We start from the raw sequence: 13,111 nt of genomic DNA, 5'->3' as shown, positions 1-13,111 counted from the left end.
CCTCTGGATATGACGCTGAGCACGTGCACTCAACTTCTTTGGTCGACCATGGCGAGGCCTGTTCTGAGTGGAACCTGTCCAGTTAAACCGCTGTATGGTCTTGGTCACTGTGCTGCAGCTCAGTTTCAGGGTCTTGGCAATCTTCTTATAGCCCAGGCCATCTTTATGTAGAGCAACAATTCTTTTTTTCAGATCCTCAGAGAGTTCTTTGCCATGAGGTGCCATGTTGAACCTCCAGTGACCAATCAGTATGAGGGAGTGTGAGAGCGAAAAATGGCTAATTCGGCCCAATTTAGACATTTTCACTTAGGGGTGTACTCACTTTTGTTGCCAGAGGTTTAGATATTAATGGCTGCGTGTTGAGTTATTTTGAGGGGCCACCAAATTTACACTCACTACTTTACATTGTTGCAAAGTGTCATTTCTGTACACTCACTACTTTACATTGTTGCAAAGTGTCATTTCTTGACATGAAAAGATATACTCAAATATTTACAAAAATGTGAGGGGTGTACTCACTTTTATGATATACTGTATATACTGAAGTCATGTGACAGATCATCTGACACATATATTGCACACAGGTGGACTAATTATGTGACTTCTGAAGGTAATTGGTTGCACCAGATCTTATTTAGGGGCTTCATAGCAAAGGGGGTGAACACATATGCACCCACCACTTTTCAGTTGTTTGTTTTTTTGAAGCAAGTTATATTTTTCATTTCACTGCACCAATTTAGACTATTTTGTGTGTTTGTCCATTACATGAAATCCAAATAAAAATATATTTAAATTACAGGTTGTAATGCAACAAAATAGGAAAAATGCCAAGAGGGGTGAATACTTTTGCAAGGAACTGTGTCTGGTCATGGTCAAAGCCTTCAACCCAGTCAGCTGGGCTGGCCTCCACACACACCTCCTGGTCCACGATCCCTCAATGAACGGTCGACCGTCCGAACGCAGTGTCGTTCACCATCACAACAGGGTCGAACATGTCTGTGGTGGTTTTAGCGAACGTATTCGTGCTGTAACGGAACCCCAGCTACACCGCAGAGGAGGAGGTGACCGTTGGTTTGTTGTTTGTCCGTACTGGGTCTGCTGAGGTTGTGGTCAGAGCTGAGAACCTGGTGTCCTCTGAGAACAGGACTGTGAATGTGTGTGTCACTGTTAGGATATAGACAAATGCACTAGCCAGAATATACTTCTACACTCCATCCCCCAGGGGGCAGCAGCAACCTTGTCCAGGTGCTGAGCCTGGTTGATAAGCACATCAGGTGCTGCCAATTAAGGTGATGGTCAGTCAGAGTTCCAGCTTGGAGAGCTGCTGGTTTGTTTGTTTTTGAGTCTGGTTTGTTTGTTTTTGAGTCTAGTTTGGGCATATCTTTTTGTATTTTTCCTTTTTGTACATATTTATTTCATCACCATATGAACCAACAATAATCTGCTTGGACTGGCCGACCAAGAGGTCAAGAGAGAAAGAGCTGGCAATGGACCAAGGAAAGGTTGCTGTCTCCCTTGGCACATGCGCTGATTTCTCACATAGATGCATCTTAAATCAGGTTACAGACCAGTTAACTAGTCCTATGTCCCCTAGACTTAGTGACTTCAACAATATTAGCAGGCTAGTTATTGGTTTCACAACACCAGCTGGTCAGAGACACCAGTGGTCACCCACGGTCACTATGGATATAAGTCTACCACCAGTCACTGGGCCGAGCCTAGCTCTCAGTACCAAGGTCAATGGTAAGGAATATGTCATTCTCATGTGCTTTAGCCTAGTCTGATTCAACCGAATATGTCTAGGTTTTTGTGAATGTTGAAAGCTTTTGAATTGTAGCATGTGCCGGAACAGAAGGACGATGCCAACTGCCAAGATGGGCAGAGTAACAATACAAAGTTGATTATGTGGCTTTCACCCTCCACTGATCCCTGTGTTCTTGATTGCAGTCCAACAAAACCTGTATTTCAACATAGTCATTTTATTAGGTTGTAGAGGGACCTCAAGCACAGTCTAATAACATGCAGATAACAAAGCAGATGTTCAACCCCTCTCTCTCTCTCTCTCTCTCTCTCTCTGTCTCTCTCCCCCTCTCTCTCTCTTCTCTCTCTCCCCCTCTCTCTCTCTTCTCTCTCTACCCCTCTCTCTCTCCCCTCCTCTCCCTGTCTCCCCCTTCTCTCTCCCCCTCTTTCACTCTGTCTCTGTCCCTCTCCCCCTCACTCTCTCTCCCCCTCTCTGTTCTTTCTCTCTCCCCCTCTCTCTCTCCCCCTCTGTCTCTCTCACCCTCTAGCTCTCTCTCTCCCCCTCTAGTTCTGTCTCTCTCACCCTCTGTCTCTCACCCTCTAGCTCTGTCTCTCTCACCCTCTTTCTCTCTCTCTCACACACACACTCTCTCTCCCCCTCCTATCTAGGAGGGTGTCAGTGTATTGTTACCAGGCCAAGGGAACTCAGTGAACTGCCCCCAGAACCATCAGGTACACCTGGACTCTCGACCTGGTCAACTCCTCCAGTAAGGTGGATGCAGACGATAAGACATGGATCGCTCACCAAGCTGACTACAGCTCAGGATAGGTCCATAGACCAATCCTTGTGTTGTGTAGATCCAGCTATGTGTATAATAAGAAATCAATTCCAAATGAATGGGAGAGATACAAGATCTTCGGCTCCTAGTGTTATACAGTAGTATGTTAGGATGCTCTCGATGGTGCAGCTGTATAACTTTTTGAGGATCTGAGGACCCATGACAAATCTCTTGAGGGGGGAAATGTGTTGTCGTGCCCTCTTCACAACTGTCTTGGTGTGTTTGGACCATGATAGTTTGTTGGTGGTGTGGACACCAAGGAACTTGAAACTCTCGACCCGCTCCACTTCAGCCCAGTTGATGTGAATGGGGGCATGTTTGACCCTCCTTTTCCTGTAGTCCACGATTAGCTCCTTTGTCTTTCTCACATTGAGGGAGAGGTTGTTGTCCTGGCACCACACTGTCAAGTCTCTGACCTCCTCTCTACAGGCTGTCTCATCATTGTCGGTGATCAGGCCTACCACTGTTGCGTCGTCAGAACTTAATGATGGTGTTGGAGTCGTTCTTGGCCACACAGTCGTGGGTGAACAGGGAGTACAGTGGGGGACTAAGCACGCACCTCTGAGGGGCCCCCGTGTTGAGGATCAGAGTGGCAGATGTGTTGCTGCCTACCCTTACCACCTGGGGGCTGCCCATCAGGAAGTCCAGGATCTACAGTATTTGCAGAGGGAGGTGTTTAGTCCAAGGGTCCTTGGCTTAGTAATGCGCTTTGTGGGCACTATGATGTTGAACGCTGAGCTGTAGTCAATAAACTGCATTCTCACATAGGTGTTCCTTTTGTCCAGGTGGGAAAGGGCAGTTTTGAGTGCAATTGAGATAGCTTCATCTGTGGATCTATTGGGGCGGTATGTGAATTGGAGTGGGTCTGGGGATCCTGGGATAATGGTGTTGATGTGAGCCATGACCAGCCATTCAAAGCACTTCATGGCTACAGACATGAGTGCTACGGTGCGGTAATCATTTAGGCAGGTTACCTTCGCTTTCTTGGGCACAATATAATAAGAAACCTTAGGTGCTGATTTAAGGCCGGTAGCAACCACTACATAATGTCTGGTCAGAACAAGGATGAGGCGGAAAGGAAAGGGGAGAATGAAAACGTAGGCTATGGAGCTGCTATAATATGAATGACATGGCTGTATACGATTGCACAGGTAAGTATATAACAGCAAGGGCTATACACTACAGCAGGCATAAGGCCAAGTCACATGGCAATAGACTAAACAGCTTTTTGGACTTCAACTCATGAAACACAGGCAAATGTGCTCAAATAAACATTACAGTAATGTTGAAATGTATACAGAATATAATTACAATGAGCATGAGTGATCTACAGTGGGGCAAAAAAGTATTTAGTCAGCCACTGTATCAATGATGTCGCTCTTGCTGCTGGTGATTCTCTGATCTACCTCTACGCAGACGATACCATTCTGAATACATCTGGCCCTTCTTTGGACGCTGTGCTAACAAACCTCCAAACGAGCTTCAATGCCATACAACACTCATTCCGTGGCCTCCAACTGCTTTTAAATGCAAGTAAAACTAAGTGCATGCTCCTCAACCGATTGCTGCTCGCACCCTCCCGCCCGAATAGCATCACTACTCTGAACATTTCTGACTTAGAATATGTGGACAACTATAAATACCTAGGTGTCTGGTTAGACTGTAAACTCTCCTTCCAGACTCACATTAAGCATCTCCAATCCAAAATTAAATATTGAATCAGCTTCCTATTTCGCAACAAAGCCCCCTTCACTAATGCTGCCAAACAGACCCCCGTAAAGCTGACTATCCTCCTGATCCTTGACTTCGGCGATATCACCAACAAAAAGGTAAATAATAGGCCTATAGCAAATGCAGCATATTGCATTCATTTTTCACATGTAAATATCTCTGTTCAGTAGTGCTCAAAGCAGGCCACTCCATGAGAGCAGAATTTATTTTCACCTTGAATCAATGAGCCCAATCAGTCCTCCATGACAACACAATCATAAACAAGTAGGGCTGGCTAATTAGTCCTTAGTTTTGGGGTTATTCTCAGGTAAAACAATTTGGCTAATCTATACTTCCATATTTCCAAGTCCTATTCTTGAAGATCAAGGGGTATAACATATATTGGAATGACTGGAATTCCGATAGTGTCACGCCCTGGCCATAAAGAGGCTTTTATTCTCCATTTTGGTTAGGCCAGGGTGTGAATAGGGTGGACATTCTATGTTCATTTCCTATGTTTTGTATTTCTTTGTTTGGTTGGGTGTGGTTCTCAATCAGAGGTTCTCAATCGTTGTCTCTGATTGAGAGCTATACTTAGGTAGCTTTTTCCCACTGGGTTTTTGTGGGTAGTTGCTTTCTGTTTTTGTGTCTGCACCAGACAGAACTGTTTCGGTTGTTCTCTCTGTTGTTTTGCTATTCAGTGTTCAACTAATAAAGTATGAACATGTACCACGCTGCACCTTGGTCCTCACCTTCTTCCACCAACAGCCTTTACAGATAGACGTAAGGATATAATTGAATCGTATTATTATATGTAGTAGAAAGCGATGGGTTAGCATAAGCCTACATAACCAACCCATAACGTAAAATGTAACATCCACATAAGGCCAGCTATGTAAACTTTAACATTGATTTATCCTGCAATAGATGTGGTTCAATTTGTAACATGCATTTTTGTCTTCTTCTGATGCCTCTTAAGAGGAAAGTAATCTAAAAGTAACTGAATTTAATCAGATTTTATTTGGGTAATCCAAAATATAATATATGTAGTTTTGGTAATCCAAAAATTACATTACTGATTACAATTTTGGACAGGTAACTGTAACGGATTACATTCATAAAGTAACCTACCCAAGCCTACTATTCAAGAGGGACATTTTTTTTTAAGTTGTATGTTCAAATACTCTGCGTGGAGTGAATCAGGCTTAATTATGAGTATTCTGTAGGTTACTGTATATTTACACAAACATTTTAATAAATGTTCCCTGGTTATAAAAGATGTTCAAACGGCTCAAATAAATGGTGTGCTGTGCAGGTTAAGGTGAGGGGGGAACCCTGGAAGAATGAAAACAGGGCTCGCTAATGTTTACACGACAATTACAGACGTCCTTGACATCAAAAGTACGCTTAAACTTTTGCTTGTTCTATGTTTACTGTTGAAAATACAGTAGACCATTCAGTCCAATGACATTACAACAACTGGTCGACTATCCAATGGCACCCTCGAACGTCCTGGATCCAGGAATTAAGTGGCGGTACGCAATTGGAGGAAAGCCGATGATGACAGCCAATTAGAATGTGGCAAGTCAGTGCATTAACCTGATTTCCGAAGTCTTTAGCTAGAATCCACAAGCCAAAGATCAGTTTGTAACCCCACTTCAGGATTCAAAAAATATCTACAGAGATTTCTATTAATACACCATTTTGGTGACTTTCATCAGCTACCGTTACTAGTTAAAAAGGAGAAGTCTCACTCGTTGCACGGGTAGCATTCCATTGGAAAAGCGGACAATGAGAAAGATAGCGCTGCTACTGATTGTGGGACTTGGCGTTGTCCACTTTGCCACTGTCATCCGATGTGAAGCTGATGGTAAGTAGCTAGCTGGCTACTTTGGGATGAATTAAGTTAGCCAGGAATGTTTACTAAGCTAGTTAGGTAGTTGGCGTCTCCTCTATAATTATAACAGCCAGACAGCTCTTATTACCTAGCTAGCTAGTTGGCTGGCTAGCTAGCTGCTAACTTGACTGCTGGCTAGTTTTTTTTTTGTAATGTTGTGCGAACAAGCGTGTATTATGTTATGTTGTAGCGTGGTTTTGTTATGTTGTAGCGTGGTTTTATGTTACAATGCAATCCCAATTTTGTAGTCCAGTCAGACTGTTGTTGCTACACGTTATGTTTATTTCACTGTTTTGTTATCCATGGTGTTGCAGATGTAGCGGAAGAAGTCGAGGAGGAGGAGGGTGGTGATGATAATGATGAAGAGGATAAAGATGACCTAACAGAGGTGAAGGATGAGAACGGAGTGTTGGTCTTGAACGACGACAACTTCGACATGTTCATGGAGGGGAAGGACACCGTGCTGGTTGAGTTCTATGCACCATGGTAAGTTTGCATAAAGGGTTAGTTAAGAAAGTCAATATTTGGCAGTCATTGGAGACGTGTCCATCCGCTTCATCTATTGTGCAATTCCTGGTAGCCGACATGTAGTAGGAAAAACAGACTTTAATCTCAAATATGCATGAGATATTTGCACCATTTTTTGTTGTTAATATTCCATCAATTGACACATCTAATCCGTTTTCTTCCCCTCCCAGGTGTGGCCACTGTAAGCAGTTTGCTTCAGCGTATGAGAAGATTGCCCTGACTCTGAAGGAGAATGACCCCCCTATCCCTGTGGCCAAGGTGGACGCGACCAAGTCCAGCTCCTTAGGGAGCAGGTTCGAGGTGTCTGGATATCCCACCTTCAAGATCATGAAGAAGGGGGAGCCTGTGGAGTATGATGGCGCCAGGAATGAGCAGGGTGAGATGTCTACTAAGGAGACTGATCCAGTCAGTACCTGAGTCTCTTTCTCAGCCTTTGACAACTCTACATTGTCCGCTTGTTTAGCTAAAGCAGGAACAGACTATTAAACAGGCTACTATAATGTTGTAACTGTGGTTTGTCTTGTGGCTTGTAACCCACTTTCAGTTTCACCACAGTAACATTAGTAACTGTGGTTGTGTTTAAGACATTGTGGCTCGAGTGATGGAAGTGGCCCAGCCGGACTGGAAGCCACCTCCAGAGGCCACCCTGGTGCTGACCAAGGACAACTTTGACGAGGTGGTCAACAGCGCTGACATCATCCTGGTGGAGTTCTATGCCCCATGGTCAGTCAGTCCCCCACAATGTTTAGGATGCATCACAATAGTCTAGAGTCACATCCTCATCTCCTCTTTCACCTGCACTGAGTTATGAAATTCAATCTATTATGGCCTTTGTGTTTTCTATCTGGTGAAGGAGCGGAGGAGATGAAGTTGAAACAATTCTACTGTGAAGCTTCATGAATGTTATTCTTGCCTTCTGAAGCTTCATAGTGCTGTTATAACTTTCCCTCCCATATTTCACTATTCTAATAATATGACATTTTTGCAGATATTTGGATAGTTGATCACCCCCCCCTCAACTCGTAAGGCGCCTCCCATTCGGCTGCAAAGACTATAGCCTGCCTACCGTTGACTATCAACGCTACACCCACCACTGCAATGTCAGCTTCAGGCAGTATAATTGTTTTAAACCTGAACGTTTGACTTTAAATAATGAGACGTCCTACCTTGCTTCAAATAAGACTTGTGAAAATCCATCTGTAGAAACGTGAAGACAATTTTATAAAGACCTCCTGATGCCATGAACCAGCATTTCTCTCCGGTTCTATTGGTTTTCATATCCACTTTCTTTCGTTGTCCAGAAGCCAAAGGCACAATTCTAGTTATATTAGCAAACCATCATTGTTGTTGCTATTAGATTCCCCTTCTTTCTAAGTTTCTAACAGAGATTTTCATCTCTGTTACATATGGACCTGCTTGCCTTAGGTTCTCTGTTTTAGAACGGTGTGTTCCGCTAACTGTATTTGGGCAAATGTTTGAAAATTACTTAGCTGTTTCTTTACAGGAGTTGCATGTTCTATAATAGGCTTTAGCCTTGTCACTGTGAGACGATAGGCTTGCTATTGTTGCATGTTTCCGTTAACCTCTTAATGAAAAATGTCTGGTCCTTGTATGCATGCATAGTATGGAAGAGGCAAAGTGTGAGGTTTTCACTCTTGACAAAATCAGTCCAATGCTTTTCTATGGGCTTATTTTGGTCTTGAGCTTGTCACCTGCCCTCCCGCCTTGGGACGACTCCCATTGTTAGGGCAGAAACATAAGCATCTCATTATACAGATCTCTGATAGTATTTTCTGTTGGTCATTTGACTGTTTTGAAAAAAATGTAACCAGTTAATAAGGGTCAGTTAGTCGGCAGAAAGATCAACATAAATGTACATCCCTGGCTAGTACATTTTACAGTGCACAACAAAAATCTTAAAGTGAATACTAATGTCCGTTTGGGTATACTTTTTTTAGATATTTAACCTTTTAACTAGGCAAGTCACTTAAGAACAAATTCTTATTTACGATGATGGCCTACCCGAGCCAAACCTGGACAACACTGGGCTAATTGTGCGCCGCCCTATGGGACTCCCAATAACGGCCGGATGTGATACAGCCTATTTGAATAACCACGCCCAATCCCTACTCCAGGTGTGGCCACTGTAAGCAGCTGGCTCCAGAGTATGAGAAGGCAGCCAAGGCCCTGAGCCAGCGCTCTCCTCCCATCTCCCTGGCCAAGGTAGACGCCACCCAGGAGAATGACATCGCCAACCGCTTCGGGGTGTCTGGGTACCCCACCCTCAAGATCTTCAGGAAGGGGAAGGCCTTCGACTACAACGGACCCAGAGAGAAGATTGGTACGTTCACACTTCAGACTGTTTCAGTCACTACCCCATGACTAAATATATCTGCTAACATTATGGATTTTAGGACACGTCCCTTGTTAATGATATAGCCGACGGTACCAACTATTGTGTGTGTGTGCTCTCTGTAGGTATCGTTGACTATATGAGTGAGCAGGCAGGGCCACCCTCCAAGCAGGTGCAGACGGTGAAACAGGTGCAGGAGTTAATCAAAGATGGTGATGATGCTGTCATAGTGGGCGTGTTCTCCTCAGAGCAGGATATGACCTATGACCTCTACCTAGAGGCCTGTGAGTGCACAAAATCAATCAATTACATTGACTTTGAGAATGTATTTGTCAGAGTTCATGATACATAGAATATTTCATATGATGTGTAGTATACAGAGGATATATCTAATCCATACTCCTGTCCTCCCGGTGCGGCCTTCTAATTCTAATGGAGATAGTTGTTGTTTTCCCCTCTTTTCTCTCCTCCCAGGTAACATTCTTAGAGAGGACTTCAAGTTCCTCCACACCTTCAGTTCAGACGTGGCCAAGCTCCTCAAGGCCTCCCCAAGCCAGGTCGTCATGGTGCATCCTGAGAAGTTCAGGTCCAAATACGAGAGAGACTCCTATACACTCACCATCAAAGTAAGTCTGCCAACTGGTGTGTTTACGTGCGTTACACTAGTCAGCTTCTTAAACTCTCTGTGAAAGTAAGCCTTGTGATTGGGGGGGGGGGGGGGGGGGTCTATACAGTTACATATCACAATACTATTTTGGGAAATATTAAATCGATACTTTGACTTCCAACTTCCAAATATCGATATGTAAAAAAATGACATTATTATAAATGTTTTGCTAGGTAGAGTTAGCTAGCGCTAGACGGCTTTATCTGCGCCAAAACTCTTGCATTTTTCATCCTAAAGGTTGGGATCCATCATTTTTAATAGTGCGCCACCATGTTTAGCACTTATTTCCATGACTGATCAAAACTCGTTTTCTCATGCTCTGTTGTCTCTCTGCAGCCGACATGGTGAGCAATATATGTGCAACATCAAATCGTAATAAAATTACAATATCGAATCACAATACATATAGTGAAACATATCAAATCGGCACCTAAGTATCTTTATGAAATAGTATTGTGAGGTCCATGGCAATTCCCAGCCTGATTCACTGGATGGATGCCATTTATCCATATCACTGCAATATGCAGGGATATCTGAATCTAGAAGAATTCAATGAAGCATGCTTTCCCAACCCAAATAGTATTCTGCAATTATTCATGTCTAATGTCCTGTGTCCTCTTCTCCCCCCCCCCCCCAGGACTCCACAGAGATGTCGGAGGTGCAGGACTTCTTTAAGAAACACATCCTGCCACTGGTGGGTCACAGGAAACAAAGCAATGACGCTAAACGTTACACCAAGAGACCACTGGTTGTCGTTTACTACGGAGTGGACTTCAGCTTTGACTACAGGAAAGGTGTCCTCAACCCCTTATTTCCAATATTATGTGAATCTTCTCAAAATATTAAGCTGCGTAGCTTCCATAATACCTTGTTAGGCAGAAGGGCTAGAACAAAATACTGCACTTCCAGTAGATCTCCCCGACCGGGGTTTGGACAACCTTGGCTTAGTTCATTAGAACCTTTAGCTCAGGTCTGATTACCCCCCTCTCTCCGTTCCAGCGACCCAGTTCTGGAGGAGCAAGGTTTTGGAGGTGGCCAAGGATTTCCCAGAATACACCTTTGCCATCGCTGACGAGGAGGACTACTCAGACGAGTTGAAGAGCTTGGGGCTCAGTGACAGCGGGGAGGAAGTCAACGTGGGTATCCTGGGAGATGGCGGCAAGAAGTTTGCCATGGAGCCTGATGAGTTTGACTCTGAGGTGCTGAGAGACTTCATCATGGCCTTCAAGAAAGGTGAGCTTGACAGCAAATTGTCAATTGAAAGTATGTCAGAGGACTTTACACCACATGTTGTATTGAGTTACAGATTAACCCGAGTTGACCCTAACCCTTGTCTGCTGCCAGCCAAACATCAATATGTGACAGGTCTTCATGATCCTATTGAGTTAACAGGGTTGACCCAGAATTGCCAAGATTGTGTAATAGACTATACATTAGTGGTCAGCATGTCTGATCTTGTCTGTCCCTTTTCTACAGGCAAACTGAAGCCCATCGTCAAATCTCAGCCAGTGCCCAAGAACAACCAAGGCCCTGTGACTGTAGTGGTTGGGAAAACTTTTGACGACATCGTGATGGATACCAAGAAAGACGTTCTGATAGAGTTCTACGCCCCGTGGTGTGGCCACTGTAAGAAGCTGGAACCTGACTACACAGCCCTGGGGAAGAAATACAAGAGTGAGAAGAACCTGGTCATTGCCAAAATGGACGCCACTGCCAACGATGTGCCTCACGACAGCTACAAAACAGAGGGCTTCCCCACCATCTACTTTGCGCCTAGCAACAGCAAGCAGAGCCCAATCAAATTTGAGGGTGGAGACAGAACCATAGAAGGGTTTAGTAAGTTCTTGGAACAGCACGCCACAAAGTTATCACAGAGCAGAGATGAACTTTGAGAATCGCTCTTGAGTACCTAAACTCGCAACTGTGCAGAGTCTGCAGTCCCAGGTGCCCTGGGGGAGCCGAGGGCAGAGGCTGTCAAACTCAAATCAGCCCCTCCTACACCCTAGCCACTTATGCATAGACCTTAGAGGGTTGGATCAGAGAGCAGGATGGAGCTACCACCATATTGTTTAGATGTATTCCTCTGATCTCTTCTAGGGCCTAGTGTTTAGGACCTAGGGGAAGTGCCTGGTGGTTAGGGCCTAGGAGTTAGTGTCCCCAAAGAGGGCTATTAGTGAGTTGCTGTGATCCACAGATTCAACTTTTGTTTTTTTCCATGTCCAAAAGCATGTAAGCACTGTGTTCCAGATTTCTAAGTCTTTCTAAATAAAATGTTGTGAAAACTGATGTGGTGTTAGTTGTGTATACAGTGATGTACTGATTGGTAGCTGCATAATTCCTCTTCCCAGCTCCTCTGAGCTGTCCCCCTTACGAAAAAAGATTGCAGTCATAGTGCATTGTACTGCAGTTAAAATCGTCTAACTGCAGTATTCTGCATCCAAAAGAACACGTTTTTACTACAGTAATATTGCAGTCTAACTCCGTGGCGGTTCCTCGGGAGGACTATCGTCCTCAGTGAATTTCATAAATTATAATTTTTAGATAACTATACCAAATTATTGTAGGGTAGCACCCTGGAGGACAGCTAGGTTCCGTCCTGAGTTCATGGACTTCAAGACACAAGCTAGGAGGTGCATGCTTCTCACCCTCTTCAATAGACTTACACAGTAATTATGACAACTTCCGGAGGACGTCCTCCAACCTATCAGAGCTCTTGCAGCGTGAACTGACATGTTGTCTACCCAATCAAAGGATCAGAGAATTAGTCTAGTACTGAAAGCATACACTACAGATGGCTAGCACTGCAGTGCATAAAATGTGGTGAATAGTTGACTCCAAGAGAGAAAATATTGTAACAGTTCTGAACAAAATTTCTTAAATGAGAAATGTCTTTTTTTTCCAGTGTCACTTACTTAGCAAATGCAGCTAGCTAGTTTAGCTTACTGAAACACCCTGCTCAGAGGGATGCTATGTTAGCTAGCTGGCTATGACTATCCAATACAACACTAACTCTTCCAAGTCAAGGTAAGCTTTTGGTTTTACTAATTTATTGACAATGGGGCCTGCTGGTGTAACTGCTTAATGACGACACTAACGTTACTGCATGATTGTAGCGGGTTTACTAACGGGTTAGTTATATTAGCTATGCTGACTATGACGTAGCTGACGTTTAGCTAATATGGTGACAACGATGTAGGCTGTTTAGTGGTTTGGCTTGTTAAGGTTTTTTCGCAAGGTCACATAGAGCTGATGCGTTGTGCATTGGAGTCCACAAGTGAAAGGAAGAGGTGAAAGGAGCGCATAAAGTAGATGCAAGAAGGAATACAACGTGGCTGCTATGAAACTGGACTGTGTTTATCAGAGGTGTATTCATTCCG

The 13,111-nt window shown here is 44.0% G+C and overlaps 1 protein-coding gene across 1 annotated transcript; it reads left to right on the top strand.

Moving 5' to 3' along the window:
- Window positions 1-5,666: 5,666 nt before the first annotated feature.
- LOC110489602 (protein disulfide-isomerase A4) lies at window positions 5,667-12,020 on the top strand. Its single transcript, XM_021562337.3, has 10 exons — window positions 5,667-6,159; window positions 6,501-6,672; window positions 6,885-7,090; window positions 7,299-7,437; window positions 8,850-9,055; window positions 9,193-9,351; window positions 9,542-9,693; window positions 10,372-10,528; window positions 10,734-10,967; window positions 11,211-12,020. Exons 1-10 carry the CDS (start codon window positions 6,081-6,083, stop codon window positions 11,624-11,626), a joined length of 1,920 nt encoding a protein of 639 aa, XP_021418012.3. The 5' UTR covers window positions 5,667-6,080; the 3' UTR covers window positions 11,627-12,020.
- The last annotated feature ends 1,091 nt before the right edge of the window (window positions 12,021-13,111 follow it).

The sequence above is a fragment of the Oncorhynchus mykiss genome, chromosome 15, assembly GCF_057628025.1.
Source record: "Oncorhynchus mykiss isolate SJ-2025 chromosome 15, ASM5762802v1, whole genome shotgun sequence".
Taxonomy (NCBI): domain Eukaryota; kingdom Metazoa; phylum Chordata; class Actinopteri; order Salmoniformes; family Salmonidae; genus Oncorhynchus; species Oncorhynchus mykiss.
Note: the sequence above shows the minus strand (reverse complement) of the source record. Positions and strands in the feature narration are given on the sequence as shown.